This window comes from Mastigoproctus giganteus, chromosome 8 (genome assembly GCF_048544385.1).
Source record: "Mastigoproctus giganteus isolate SK-2022 chromosome 8, ASM4854438v1, whole genome shotgun sequence".
Classification (NCBI taxonomy): domain Eukaryota; kingdom Metazoa; phylum Arthropoda; class Arachnida; order Uropygi; family Thelyphonidae; genus Mastigoproctus; species Mastigoproctus giganteus.
In genome coordinates, this window is record NC_143582.1 from 90,263,770 (window position 1) to 90,280,452 (window position 16,683).

At 36.3% G+C, this 16,683-nt stretch overlaps 1 protein-coding gene across 1 annotated transcript in view; it reads left to right on the plus strand.

Moving 5' to 3' along the window:
- The window catches only part of LOC150081711 (regulator of telomere elongation helicase 1 homolog), a 281,392-nt gene that overhangs the window by 218,132 nt on the left and 46,577 nt on the right, over positions 1 to 16,683 (plus strand). The window contains exon 15 of the mRNA XM_090380292.1: positions 4,078 to 4,145. Within this exon, the coding sequence (XP_090236418.1) occupies positions 4,078 to 4,145 (68 nt within the window). The remainder of the gene's footprint in view (positions 1 to 4,077; positions 4,146 to 16,683) is intronic.

Here is a 16,683-nt window from a genome sequence, read left to right on the forward strand (position 1 = left end):
GGGGGATGCCAGGAGTGTATTCAACTCTAGCAGTAAGCTAGTGAATCTTGTAATAACTGAGAGCAAAGTGGAGGAGAAATTGTTGAAGATAAACACAAGAAAGGCACCTGGGGTGGATGGAATCTATCCAGTTCTATTAAAGGAGGCAGCAAAGGAAGTAAGCAAACCCTTAGCCATAATTATGAGAGCTTCCTTGGACTCAGGGGAGGTACCCATGGACTGGAAATGTGCAAATGTGACCCCAATTCACAAAGGAGGATCAAAGGCTGACACAAGTAATTATAGACCTGTGAGTTTAACTTCTGTTCCCGGAAAATTAATGGAGGCACTGGTTAAAGAAGCACAGCAGGATCATCTAGACAAGACTTCAGTTATAGCTAGGACACAGCATGGTTTTGTTAAGGGGAAGTCTTGCCTGACCAATTTGATTGGATACTATGATGCAGTCACAAAAGAACTGGATGCAGGGAATAACTTTGATATTATATACTTGGATCTTAGAAAGGCTTTTGATACTGTTGCACATGGAAGACTGCTGCACAAATTGGAGCGGTGTGGCATTGGAGGCAAATTGCTGCTATGGATAAAGGGGTGGTTGAGGGGGAGAAGACAGAGAGTGGTAATCAATGGACACTGCTCATCGTGGACTAATGTTATTAGTGGAGTCCCTCAGGGTTCAGTATTGGGTCCTTTATTGTTTTCTGTATTTATAAATGATATTGATGATGGTATATCAAGCTTAATGTCCAAGTTTGCAGACGATACGAAGGTTGGCCGGGTTTTCAAGGACACTACTGACACTATGCTGCTGCAACAGGATTTGGAAAGGTTGAGCAGATGGGCTTCGAGGTGGCAAACGAAGTTTAACGTTGACAAATGTAAAGTACTACATATGGGAAACAGCAACCCCAGAGCAACGTATCAACTCTGTGGTACTACACTGACAGTGGTAGAGAATGAAAGGGACCTGGGGGTGGTTGTGCAGGCAGATATGAAGTTCTCTGAGCAGAGCAGACGGGCTGCAAGAGTAGCTCATGGTGTATTGTCAATGATATATATGAATTTTTCTAGCAGGGATAAGGAGGTGATTATTCCCTTGTATAAGACAATGGTCAGGCCACACCTAGAGTACTGTATACAGGCCTGGAGGCCTCATTTCAAGAAGGATGTAGAGCTGCTGGAACGAGTACAGAGAAGGGCAACAAGATTGGTGAATGGGACAAAGGGGTACTCTTACGAAGAAAGGCTTAAGTTTTGCGAATTACAGTGTCTGGAAACTAGGCACCAGAGAGGTGATCTGATAGAGGTGTACAAAGCCTTGAATGGTTTGAGCATGCTCAATGCTGATGGGATTCTTCCTCTTGCTCAGAATAATCACCTGAGAGGGCATAAATTCAAATTGAGGAAAGACAGATGTAGGATAGATGTGCGGAAATTTGCCTTTAGCCAGCGGGTGGTTGGTAGGTGGAACAGACTTCCATCCCTTGTTGTGGAAGTTGATAGCCTAAATAAGTTAAGGCTCAGCTGGACAGATATTTCGAACGAACAGAGGGGTGAAGTGGAAGTGGTTATTTTTATTTATTTATGTTACTTTTTTTTTTTTTTTTTTTTTTTGGCTGATGATGCATAAGCTTGCATTCTTGCATCAAATGCCTCTACTAATGCTAATGCTAATGCTAATGGAACGAAGGGTTGCTCTTACGAAGAAAATCTTAAGTTTTGCAAATTACAGTGTCTGGAGACTAGGCACCGGCGAGGTGATCTGATAGAGGTGTACAAAGCCTTGAATGGTTTGAGCATGCTCAATGCTGACGGGATACTGCCTTTTGCTCAGAATAATCACCTGAGAGGACATAAATTCGAATTGAGGAAAGACAGATGTAGGATAGATGTGCGGAAATTTGCCTTTAGCCAGCGGGTAGTTGGTTGGTGGAACAGACTTCCATCCCTTGTTGTGGAAGTTGATAGCCTAAATAAATTTACGGCTCAGCTGGACAGGTATTTCGAACGAACGGAGGGGTGAAGTGGAAGTGTTTTTTTTTTTTTTTTTTGCCTGATGCTGCATAAGCTTGCTTTCTTGCATCATATGCCTCTACTAATGCTAATGCTAAAGTAATTCCCACATAAATACATTGTGATCACTGTCACCCAGTGGTTCCTTTATCTGCAAATTCTAATACATGAATAATCACTGCTGATAATCAGATCAAGAGTATTACTCTGTCTGGTTGCCTCTCGAACATGTTGCTGTTGAAAACAGTCATCCAATAAATCCACAAAAGTCTTGCTAGTATGCGAGTGACCAACACCCAAGTTCCAGTCAGTATCTGGAAAGTTAAAATCCCCCCAGCCCATTATAAGGCATTCTGATATACTGGCCCACTGTATTTCCTGTACGATTGCTCATTATATTCATCAGATTCATTAGGCCTATAACACACATCTACTCTCATTTTTCCTTTTCCAGTGCTTATTTCACACCAAATAGACTCAACGTTGCATTGTCCAACTACATTAATTGGATGCACTTCCTTAGATTTTATGGGTTTCTTAACCCATAAAACCACTCCTCCCTTCCTGGCCTGTCTATCCTTCCTGTACACGTTATACTTCCCAAATTCTAACTCTGCACAGCCTATATCTTTCTGACACCACATCTCTGATATCCCAACAATATCTGCCTTTGATGTCTTGACTAGCACTTCAAGCTCATCAAATTTATTAACTATACTCCTAGCATTGATGTACATGCAAGTATACATGCACCTGTTCCTACTCCTAGCCACCTTAACACAGCCTATGTATTTACTTGTTCCACTATGACCTTCAGTAGTCCTGGAAATCTCCACTACCTTGCTTTCCAGGCTGCTGGTCATTCTAATAGAAGCAGTGCAAGAATCACTTTTGCCTCTGCCTGCGGCCACTGTTAACCTTTTAGTCTGTGTATCCCCCACGCTAGCAGTTTTCCGACTCACCTAACACTGCTTCGATAGCAGCAGCAAATACTCTTGCACCATTTCTTTTTAAGTGTACTCCATCCCTGTAGAAGCAGTCTGTCCTGTCAACAAACACAGACCAGGCTGAAAAAAAATTCTACCCCTTGAGCCTTTCCCAATCTCTCCAGGGCCGAATTGATCGACTTTACATTTGTCAAATTTAAACATCAGTTGACATCTCTCGGCCCATTTGCTCGACTCTTCCAGATCCTGTTGCAGTAGTGTACTCTCATTACTGTCATTAACAACCCTGTGCACCTTGGAAGCCTAGTAGCTTCCAAGATTAATTCCTTGACTGCTTCCCATGTAGAATTTACTGTTGGTAACATCGTTGTTCCTATGTATATAATCTAAAAAATCTCTGAGACCACTGTAAACACCTTTATGAAAATGAAAACCCTTACCTTTACCCCTGATCGTAGGTACATCTTAAGTAAATCCCACATCAGCACACTGTGATCACTGTCACCTGGTGGTTCCACTATCTGCAAATTGACTAGCCCTTCCATTGTATCTTTGCAGAATTGCGGACACTTTCACATTCAACCCTAACTTGCAACATTTTTTCAATATTGACCTGTACTTTTATCATTTGATATTTCTTCACTAACTTTTGATGTATTATCCCTGTCATGTCAGTGAGTGTACTCCTTCTGGGACAAGGTGTTGTCAAAATGTTTTGTTTGTCACTCGGGGTTCCTATTATTATTATTGTTGCTGTTGTTGACATTACTTGTGGCTACTATTTTTGGTGGTATTGAATACTTTGATTCGAGAGAATGCCCACGAATGATAATTGTTATTGGTGTACTTTTATTGTATCTTTTTCAAACATATTTACAATGATATTTTAACTTATTTGGCTTAAAATTTCACTTTGTTAGTAATGTATAAAATACAATGCTGGCATTCTATACATTACTTATATCAGATGACATGTGGAATATTAATATGTTCAGTCTTTCTTACCTGTTTTTTTTTTTAATGAACACCCATATACTTGACATCCTATAAAATAGTATTAAAGTTTATATATGTGCAATTTGAGATATGAGGTGATTTTCTATTGCTTATTTTGCAGGAAACCAGATGAGAATATACTTAAAGGATATCTTTCAGGTACATCATCACCTTCATCCTGTAGTGAAAGTAAGGAACATTTGAATATAAATTTGATATACAGAACTCCATTTGTCCTATATGTATTAGAGATATTAGAAAAATTGGCATGTGACCATAATGCCAAATTTAATAACTAATTTATTTATTTATTTGATCATAAGATAGGAAACATCAGTAACTTAAAGAAAGTAGAATTAGCAGAACAAGTTAATGTGATATCGGAATAGCAGGCACATCAGAGAAAGAAGAGATGAATTCGAGTGCACAACAACCGAACAGTAATCCGGGTGTGATTAGAAATTTCAGGGATTGAACTAATAATTGGGAAATGATGAAGCATATTGGCCATTCAGATGGATCTCCTGGGAAGTAGTCTCCTTGACACTGTATCACCTTCTGATTGCATTGCCTCTACAATTGTTGGAAACATTGTTGATAGACTTTTTTTGGAATCTTCAATAGTTTGTATGTTGTGGTCTGAACAATGTCCTTAGTAATTGCATATCTGTAACTTTTGAAGCAGGCTTTAAAGGTTTCTTGAGCAGCTTTGGGGGGGGGGGATCCAGATAGTTTGGCAGATGGGAGACCACAATAATGCCGTTTTTTCAAGCAAGTTTTGTATGAAAAGCATTGTGCATAGTTATGTTGTCTTCACATAGGTGTCAATTTTCCGAAACCTACCTTTCTTACTGTTTTTTCCCAACAGCATCATGCAATCACTTCAGTACTTTGGCGCCTCCGTAGCCAGGTGGGCAGGAGCAGCAGTGCATAGCACACGCATCTTGATTAGACCGGGGTTCGAGCCCGTGACCACCAAATACGGAGGATGCAGAAAGGTCAAGGAATGACCACCGCATATCCCTGGAGCAACATGGCCTTAGTTGCTAATGCTCCTAAAAACCAAATAACTTCAGTACTGTTTTGTAGTATTTCTGATTCACTGTTTGATGATGTGCGACAAATTCGTACAATTTTGGCAATTATGTATTTATGCCACGTGGTCAAATTGAATCAAAAAAATTGGACAGTCATGATCTTTGCATTTGCAGACATATTGTCGGTCAAAAATACTATAAATATGTTTGTTACATTTGATTGCGATTGTTTGCTTTTTTGGACCTTGGAGAAACAGAGCCCACCATTGAGAGTAGGAATGGACCTTTGTTTCTGAGTCATACACATTTGTCTCTAACAATTATAGAATGCAGGAAGTGTGGTCAGCAGTGACATATTGATTGATGAAGATACTGGTATGTGAGAAAGAAATCATTGCTTTTTATGATCATCATATCGTTGGTATATCAGACTTGTGGTGCCACTCAAACGTAGGTGATGCAAAATTTTAATATGATGCAAATAATGTATAGAGAAAGGACACAGGGCAGGAGATGCAATGTAAGGCAATGTACTTAGTTGATGTGGGTGGCTATTATAATGTTTAGTCACTTTGGTATGACATAAGCACTGGGAAACCAAAACTGAGAGTAGGAGTGTGTTATAAGTATAGTAAACAACTTGTACACAGACAAATAGAATGGGTTAGTAAATCAGAATTTCTTATTATGGGGGATTTTAACTTTCCAGCTGTTGACTAGAACTTATGGGTTAATCAGTTAAGCAGTAGCGGAACTTTTCTGGTTTTATTGGATAACTGTTCTTTGCATCAGTATATTAGCATCTTAGAGAGGTGCATTAGCATCTTCATATGATTATCAACAGTAAAGATAAACAGTAGAGAAAAGGCCCTTATGCACCTCGAGAATACATATCATCAATAAAATTCCTTGAGATGGCCAACTGGACTTAACTGAATGAACTGACTGAAAATGGATATTTTGCACATTGTCAATAATGCCAGTGTTATTGTGGGGATCAAGTTTATCATGCTGTTCATTCCAGGTAATTTTCCAGTCACATAAGTGAATATGTGAAGGCAACTTGGAAACGTCAGAAAGGTTGACAAAGTGGCACTGTGCCTTGAAAGCTACCATGTTTTTGATTTTAATTGATTTTACCTCTGCTAATGTTTTTCAATTTTAATTTTTATCTAGTGGTGGGCGTAATTTAGTGATCAATAATTGATTATTTCAATAATTAAAATAATTGATTGTTATTTTCATAATCAATTATATGCAAATTATTTGATTGCAAAATCGACATAGCAGGAAATTGAAAAGGGGGTAGGAGAGGAAAGTGAAGGGAATGGATTCAATCCAATATCATAAAAACTGAAGGTAGAGTGCTGCTCCCACTTTGGAAATAAATGGTCTCTCTCTCTCTCTCTCTCTCTCTCTCTCTCTCTCTCTCTCTCTCTCTCTCTCTCTCTCTCTCTCTCTCTCTCTCTCACACACACACGCACACACCCCGATTATGTTCAGCACTCATTTTTCTTTTTGTATATTTATTTTAATAAAGTTCAGTCAGTTGTCTGAAATAATTTTACTGTTGTTACTAGGAGCAGTACAAAAGTAATGCCCCCTATTTTTTTACTCAGAAAATTTAATCTACAACTGTGCCTTTTACATTAATTAATCTTCGATCATTAATAAACACTGTTATTTTTCCAAAAAGTCACCATTATTTTCTATGCACTTCCACCATCTCTGAGTCAGATGCTGTATTACAATCCTGTAAATGTCCTTACCCTTGTTCTGGAGGGTTTCACAAACACTGCTTGAGCTGATTGTTGTCTGCAAAATGGGTTCCACAGAGTGCATCCTTCAGCTGTTTTGAAGAGGTGATAGTCGGAAAGTGCAAGATATGGGCTGTGAGAGGAATGACGAAGAACAGTGCACTCCAGTTTTGCAATGGCCTCCGTCATGTGCAGATTAGTGTGGGGTCGTGCTTTGTCATGGAGAAGAAGAAGAACCTCATTAAGGTTTTTGTCTGATCGAACTCTACAGATATGGGCTTTCAATATTTCCACATGTTGATCTGAGTTGATTGTGGTGCCACACTCCAAGAAGTCCACAAGCAAGGCCCCACCCTTGTCCCAAAACACTGTCACCATGACTTTACCGACTGAAGGCTGTCTTTTGAACTTCTTGCACGATGACTTTTGATGGCTCCACTCCATTGACTGTCTCTTCATTTCAGGGTCATGTGTCTACTCTTCCTGGGCTCATCTTCTGCAGTGCTCAGATTCATAGTAGCTATTAGGGATTGGCGCCATCAAAAGTCATTGTGCAAGAAGTGCATCTAAACAATTATGCACTCTGTACAAATCTCAAGTCTATGTGGAATATTGTTCCCATATCAGATTAACTCTGATGTGAGAACTGTAATCTCTTTCTGTAATCTCTCTTTCAAGCATCTAGTCTATTCAGAAGAGAGTAATAATGTTAATGAATGACTATTTCTTGCAATTCTCTGCATTCTTTTTCTGACTGACATTTACCTATTGCATGCTTTTCTGTTATACTTCCACTGGCATGTTTAATTCCCCATTCTCAAACCAATCCAAACACATTTCTCAGTCCGTCATGAACAATTCAATGTCCAGCTCCAAATTCACAGAACAAACTATTTAACTTTCTTATTTACTCCTTTTATATATATATATATTGTGTTTTTTATTATTAAAGCCTATGTGATTATTTCTTTATCTCTTGCTACGTTAAATCGAATCAGATCTATTGGTTTGATTCGATTTAATCTATTTTCGTATTTATTTATTATCTATATAGGTATTTAGGTGTATAGGGAAGAGGAAAACCAGTTAGCATGTGTAGTCTAACTTCTTCCTGGGGGTCTGTACGTGTAATGGTAATAATAATAATAATAATAAATGAAGTTAATATTATATATATTTCAAACAAACATTAAATAAATAAACATCATTTCAATTTCAACTAACATTCTTTTACCTGGTCATCTATCCGCTACGTCATCTGGGGCTTTGAGCGAACTATAGCCAGATTAAAGGAATGTCTCATACCTACCCGTTTCTGTTATCCCTTTACCAGTTTTGCCTTTATAGTGATATTTTGCACTTAATTAATTAATTAATTTTAGATAAACTTTAATTCAATTTATCGTTTTCTTTTTCAGTTTAATTTTAATTTTTAGAAATATTTTTAATCTTTAGAAATATTTTTAATTTTAGAATTGGAAACAGCAAACTGGTATACGTGATACAAAGCCCAACGGGTAAGTATCTGAATAAGTGAGAAGCTTTTTACTTACAGTCAGTTGTCCTGTGGTGGTCTGTTGGAAAAGGGGGTTAGTCCGCTCTCTGTTTTATTGACCGATCGGTTTTTAGTTCGCAGACGCGCCTATTGTTTGTTATGGCGTGATGTCGATATTGCCGTGGGGCGTATATTTGCAAGTCACGAGAGGGTTGATTTTTATGTTTGCTGGGGGTGGGGGCTGAGGTCGAGGGGGGGGGATTGTTCCGAGTTGAAATGATATGTTTTAGGTATATACAAGCCCGATGTTTAGGAAATTACGTGGTGAATATTATTGATGATGATGTTTTGAAGAAAAGGATGATTTTATGATGGAAGGATGTTGTTCATTTACATTATTTTCATGAATTTGTTATTTACATGAATTGGCTATTGCTATTTACATGAATTGGCTATTGCTATTTACATGAATTGGCTATTGCTATCCCTTGGACTGGGCCGGTATAGCTTTTCTAAGGCATAACAGCCTGTATTGTCCTAGGGGATAGCTATTTACATATATACAGCCTCCTATTAAGTGAATGTTTACCTTGTGTCTCCTTGTGCTGTTTAGCTTAACTATGTTCTTTGTATGATGCTATTTTTCCATTTTGGCTTTCCTAAGTTTTCTAGTTTCTAATTTTAATTTTAGATGGTGGGTTAGTATAGGATGACGGATTACAGTGCAGTCAGAAGACGAGCCTCTTCTGAGCGCAATAAATCTGGGCCTCAATTTAGGTAGTATCCTGCATTTTTAATTTAGACTTTTTGGCTACTGATGGTTTATAGCTGTTTTATGGTGTTTTCAATAATTTTATATGGGCAGATGTTCGGTTGATTTTTGATGTTCATATGTATGGCCGCTTTTATGTGGTGTTTGCTGTAATTGTTGGGTATATTGTTTTTGGTGAGGGTTTTTAGTAGTTTTTTAATTGCTTCTGTTGTATTTTCTGTATTATTGCATATGTTTATTAATCTGGTTGTTTGGTTCCTAATTGTGTTTCCTTGTATGTGCTTAGCAATGTTGCTATCCCAGTGGATGAACTTTTTGGCTGGGAAGTTGAAGTAGTCTCTTTTGTCATAATGTTTAGTGTCGATATTGTCTTTGTTGACAGTGAACTGGCTGTCGAGGTAAAATGCTTGTAGGTTGCTGTTTGGGTTGGTACGTTCAATGCTAAGGTCTGTGGGGTAGATTTCCTGGGCTAATGTTTCGAAGTTGTCGTAGTTGATGACTAGGATGCCATCAATATATCTATATATGTTGATTTCTTCTTGGATGTTATTTTCAAAGTGGTGTAAGTAAAGGTTGGCTATTGCGTAGGAGCAGCAAGATCCCATGGCTATCCCTCTTGTCTGTAAGTAGATTCTGTTTCCCATCATTACGTAGTTATTTTTGACGTTGAGATTGATTAGATTGTGCCAGTATTGTTTATTGCATTTCAAATTTTTTTGGTGGTTTTGAAAGTAGTATAAGAGGACTTTAATTAGATTGTATATGTGAAATGCTAGTGAAGAGGTTTTTGAAGTCGTATGTGTAGATGCTTCTGATATTGTTGCTTTTGTTTTGGATGTAATCTAGATATTTTTTGTTGTTGGTGATGATTTTGGTGTTGGTTATTTCGCTAATTATAACTTTAAGTTTGTCTTCCAGTAGGTTGCTGGAAGTTTTTATGTAACTGCTCTTACCTGATGTGATGAACCTTTTTCCATTGGGTATTTTGTTAAATTTGGAGAGCCAGTAAATAAATGGGTATTTTGTAATATCTATTTTCAGCTTGAGTTTTTTGTGTAATGCTATGATTTTCTTGCTGATGCTGTTTGGCGTGGAGTTTATTTGTTTGTATGTTTCACTGTGGTTCATTTCTTCTTTAATTGTGTCTATGTAAAACGTTTTGCAAATTATACTAAAGTTGTTGTTGGCCTTGTCTCTGTTTGTTATAACGAATTTGCTTTGTAGTTCTTTCGTCTTGTGGTTAATGTTTTTTAAATTATATTGTTTAATGCAATTTTGTAGTGTTAAAACTTCTTGGAATCTATTCACGATTTTTTCTGTGGTATTGTTTATCCATATTTGTAATGCCTCTATAGGTGTGTTAAATTTGTGGGCAGTTTTGAATGTGAATTGTAGTAGATCCTTGTATATAGATTTTCGTATGCTTATTAAATTGGTTGGGCTATTGGGTCTGAATTTGGTTCCTTTTTCAATGATCTCTTTTATTGTTTAATCCTCTATAATGCTAAGGTCGCCTGTGATGATGTGGATCTATGCATTTTTTTATATATCTTATCTTGGCAGTGGCAAGGTTGCTCTGTGTTGTTCATATTGCTAATGGTGTTTTTGTAGTTACAAATGGTTGTGCCTATCGGTTTTGTGAAACTATTTCTAACTTTTATGCTAATGTTTTTGATAGTAGGAACTTCTTGGTGTTATCCATAATGCCACAGATGCTAACATGGTCGAATGTCCAGTTCAGGAATTTGATTGTGCAGTATTATTTTTTTGTTTTGTCTGTGTAATCAGTGCCGATTCTGAATTTGAGTACATCTTCTATGGTATGGTATGGTTGAGGTGTTTGTTCTGAATATTGAGTTTTTGGTGAATTCTGTTTAGTGCTTTTAGTTTACTGATTTTAAGTGTAAATAGGGTGTTGTGGATGTTTTTAACATCCACATGAAAAACTCATCACAGAATGGGTCTGTATCCCATTCTGTGATGAGTTTTTTGAAGTCGTTTAGGTTTTGTGTTTTGTATTTATTATCTCCGTTGTTTTCTTGTCTAATTTTACTATGTTTTAATCCATTTTTGTGCCAGTTTTTGTTGAGCTGAAAGATAGTGTATGTACATTGGTCGGGGTTGGTGTATGTGAAGTTTCTGCCATTGAATCTTTTTATTAAGTCCATATGGGTATAGGGATTTGTACATTATTATAAACATGTCCTCCATGTTTACTCTTTTGGTGGTATTTTCTATTATGGCTAGGATTGCAATGGTTATATTGGTGAATTTGTGCTTTTGAAAGTGTTTGTATTCTATTTCGTTGGTGTATTTGTCTGCGGTGTTGGCGTTGTTGCCTTTTGTGGGGTTTTCTCCATATTTCTTTATTTGTGATCGGTGTAGGTTTATTCTTATGTGCAGTTCTGTGCTGGTTTGTCCTATGTGTTGTATTCCACATACTTTACAAGTAATTAAGTAGATGGTATTTTTTGTGTGGCAGAAAGTTGTTGTGCTATCATCATTTTGTTGGTGTACGCTATGCATTTGTGGACATGTTTTGCAAAGTTTACTGTTACATTTTTAAAATTTTAGTTTATTCTGGTGTTGAAGGATTTCTCCGTAGCTTTCTTTGTATGGGAGGTTGTGTTGTTTGGATCCACTAGGTTTTGTGCTATTCACTTGTGGTGTGGTGGCATTGAATGCTATATGACTGTTTTCAGGAAATATCGGGTCTTGTGTAGTCATGTTTATTCCCGGGGTGCAATTTATGCTGTGATACCCGTACAGCATGTTATTTTTATCTGTATGGTTGTTCATGCTTATTCCAAACTTACAATGTTATTAAGTTAATTGAAAATGTAGGACCCGGTTCCTTGTGGTTACACCGTAATACCCTATTTTTAATTTTTGTTGATTTTGTCTTGTTACTAACTTTAGTAGTATCCCTAATTATGGCTGTTGTCCCAGTAGCTATTTAGCAATGTTGGGTGGCGCCTCCGTAGCCAGGTGGGCAGGAGCAGCAGTGCGTAGCACACGCTTCTTGATTAAACCGGGGTTCGAGCCCATGAGCCACCAAATACGGAGGATGCGGAAAAGATCAGGGAATGACCACCGCATATCCCAGGAGTAATATGACCTTAGTTGCTAATGCTCCTAAAAACCAAATAACAAAATAACAACAGCAATGTTGGGTACTATCAAAAATGCAGGATAAATACTACCTAAATTGAGGCCCGAATTTATTGTGCTCAGAAGAGGCTCGTCTTCTGACCGCACTGTAATCCATCATCCTATACTAACCCACCCATCTAAAATTAAAATTAGAAACTAGAAAACTTAGGAAAGCCAAAATGGAAAAATAGCATCATACAAAGAACATAGTTAAGCTAAACAGCACAAGGAGACACAAGATAAACATTCACTTAATAGGAGGCTGTATATATGTAAATAGCTATCTCCTAGGACAATACGCCATTATGCCTTAGAAAAGCTATACCGGCCCAGTCCAAGGGATAGCAATAACAAATTGATGTAAATAGCAATAGGCAATTCATGTAAATAGCAATAGCAAATTCATGTAAATAACAAATTCATGAAAATCATCCTTTTCATCAAAACATCATCATCAATAATATTCACCATGTAATTTTCTAATACATCGGGCTTGTATATACATAAAACACATCATTTCAACTTGGAACAATTCCCCCTGACCTCAGTTCCCCACCCCCGGCAAACGTAAAAAATCAACCCTCTCATGACTTGCAAATATATCGCCCCACAGCAATATCGACATCATGCCATAACAAACAATAGGCACGTCTGCGCACTAAAAACCGTTCGGTCAATAAAACAAACAGAGAGTGAGACTAACCCCCTTTTCCGACAGACCACCACAGGATAACTGATTGTAAGTAAAAACCTTCTCACTTATTCAGATACTTACCCGTTGGGCTTTGTATCACCTATGCCAGTTTTCTGATTCTGATTCTAAGATTAAAAATATTTCTAAAAATTAAAATTAAACTGAGAAAGAAAACGATAAATTGAATTAAAGTTTATCTAAAATTAATTAATTAATTAAGTACAAAAATATCAATATAAAGGCAAAACTGATAAAGGGATAACAGAAATGGGTACGTATGAGACATTCCTTTAATCTGGCTATAGATCGCTCAAAGCCCCAGATGAAGTAGTGGGTAGATGCACCAGGTAAAAGAATGTTAGTTGACATTGAAATGATGTTTATTTATTTAATGTTTGTTTGAAATGTATATAATATTAACTTCATTTATTATTATTATTATTATTACCATTATATGGTAGATGACTTTCATCAACCGGTGAAATACCACCACTTTGCTTATTGGAGGCTTGAAGTGGTGAAACCCATGTTTAGTCTCTAAAGCAAAGTTTCCGGCATCCCCCCCCCCCATACTTCTCCTTCAGCCCATGCACGGTACTAAGTACTATAGGTTTTGATACCGTTCGTGTTTGGGGTTTTCATAAAAAAAAAAAAAAATGTACAGGAAGAAGTTAGACTACACATGCTAACTGGTTTTCCTGTTCTCTATACACCTAAATACCTATATAGATAATAAATAAATACCAGAAAATAGATTAAATTGACCAAATCAAAGCAATTTTTTCAATTAACCTATATATATATATATATATATATATATATATAGCATCCAAATATTCCAGAGTTAAATTGTAAAATATATATAAAAAAATTGTTAAGTGTTACCAATATATAAACTTATTAAGTGTTATATATAGAACTAACCGATTAATGCCATCAAATGATAGAACATTACATCGGACGTTAGGTATGTCCAAATTATATAAGTTATAGTGTAATGTAAGTAAATCCATAGTTTGAAAATCGATGTAACCACAGGCCAACCGTACCTCCAGTATACATGAAAAATTACATGAAAAATATAAAATATTAGGTTAATTAACATAATAAGCCTTACATGGGAACCCATTTTGCAAGAGACTTTGTCGAGGGCTAAACCCCTACAAAATAAAAACCCATGTTAGACTAAGCCATCGGTTTCTGTTATCATCTGCCTGTATACCAAATCCAATATCCATAATAATGAATAATTCCACTAATTTAAAATTAGGTTATAGTGCAGACTATAATTAAGTATAAATCTAGCCGTCCAAAAAGGGGAAATGTCTAACCAAAATTTGTAAGAATACAGGCTGGATGATATTTAGCCCGACCGATAGCAGCAACATTATAAGCACAACTGAGAAATTATTAATATTTGCTGAACAATTTGCAGAAAAATGGCTAAATAAGCTAACTAAAGGCGAACGGAAAGCAGAGTAGTTAAAGTAATAGTACCTTACTCCCCCTCGAATTACTCTAATAGTTCGTGAGATATGAAAAATTAAGGCAAGAGGATAGATAAAAGTGAAACAGAAAAGAAAAAGCAATTTATCGATATTACATCGGATTAACCGGGAGTGTAAAGTCCCGTCCCTAATAGTAGGGATCCTGGTTAAGTAGTAAGAGCCGGTAAAATATATCAATAGAATGCGAAAAGCAACAGGAAAGAACGGAATGGCTAATTCCTAAGAAAATTTACTATAAATCTAACGTCAAAAATTAGGTAGTGGCTAACCTTATATAAAGCTTTAGAAAACACAGGAGGGAATGCCCTTAAACAACAAAGGAGGGAATACCGTAGAACCGGTATGTTCCCGTCAAAGAATCTACATTACATTACCGTAAGCCAAAGGCGGGAAAAAAACTAAACGCCTGCAGCAAACGCACAAGACGTTTATAACTGCCGTGTATGCTGCGTCACCTAAGATTTGTCCAATAATAGCCAAGTTAGGGATGACCTATAAGTATGAAAGCGCCCTCTGTAGTAGAGAAAACAAAACCAATAATTCTCAGATGCCTAAGAGACTTCTTAGTAAAAAATGAATTAATTCCTACTGTAAAAACACATATAGGTACCACTTTTCTAAGGCGTAAGCTATATATTGCGTGTTTATGCAGCAGTACCTAGTATGTACATATATACAAGGGCTAATTAGTAAACAACTCACTCCATAGATACTGATGTATAAAAATCGATACTTCTTTTAAAAAACAAGAAATTATACCAGAAAATAATTCCTTTAAACAGAGAAACTATACCCCTTACGTGTAATTCAATTTTAATTATGCCTAATAGCTTCCATGGTATCCAACTGGTTTAGATCATCGTGGTATTGTTTTTGTGCTATTGACAAGGCAGTACTAATATGTTTCATAATGAAATTATGTGGGAAACCGTTATCTAATAAATTGTGCTTAAGATCTATCAGTGCGTCTATAACATCACTTTTATTATTACGGATATATAATCTTCTGATACCTTGTGTCACTATTATGTTTTTAAGGATACGTATTGAGATATTTGTACCCCAACTGGTTAGGTCTATAGTTTTGAAATTAAATTCTTTGCGTTTGTCAAATACCTTGGTAGTTAGGTTATTATTCTTAATATGAATGTCTATATCCAGATATGCAGCTTTACCAGAGTCATACTTGTTAGTGACCTCTAGAACCAAATCGTGCGGGTAGTGCTTAACTGCTTCTGTATGAAAGTTAGTATAGTTGAACACAATTAAGTCATCTATATATCTGAACATATTAATATCTTTATTGAAGTTATTTTCAAAATGGTGTAGATATAGATTGGCCATAAGACACGAGCTACTTGCCCCCATAGCTATGCCAGTATGTTGTATGAAAATATTGCTACCATTATAAATATAGCTGTTGGAAATACATAAGTTGAGTAGGTTATCCCAGTAATTACGTTGGCAGGGTAAAATTTCGCTATATTCTGTGAAATAATTATTTAAAACCAATTTTAAACTATCATGCGGGATGCTAGTGAATAAGTTTTTGAAATCATATGTATTTATGTGTTTGATGTTATGCTTATTGTTCTTTATAAAGGTTAAAATAGGTCTATTATTACTAATAATTCTAGTGAAATTTATAGCATTGAAGATAATCCTAAGCAGTTCTACAAGCTTATAATGCGGGACCTTTGAGTAGCTATTTCTACATGAGGTTATAAATCTGAAACTGATAGGCGATTTATGAAACTTGGGTATACCATACAAAAAAGGAAAATTAGTGTTGTAGTTATTAAGTTTTAACTTTTTTTTGTATAGCTAGTATCTTCTTGGTAATAGTACCAAGGCTATTCTTGGTAATATACCAAGGTAATATATTCTTCTTGGTAATATACCAAGGTAATAGTACCAAGGCTTAGTAATAGTACCATATAATAGTGTATGTAGCACTGCTATGTAGTTCATTGTATAACAGTGATGCGTAGAATTTTTTGCAGATGAAGCTATAATTATTGGCGGCCTTATCTATAGTAGTTATGATAAATACATCCTGTAAATCCTTTAATTGTCGTTTGATTAACTGCATGTTATATCTTTTGCTATCTCTATAGGTATGTTGCTTCCTATGTAAAATCTTCCTACATATATGTTGATTAAGTTCGCTGATGGTAAGTACCAGCCAATTATAGAAGGCCTCTAGTGGTAAATTATACTTATATGCAAGTTTAAGACAAAATTGCATAAGGTCAGAGTGTAATTGTTTAGTAATATAGTTGGCATTAGGACTAGTATTAGGTCTGTATTT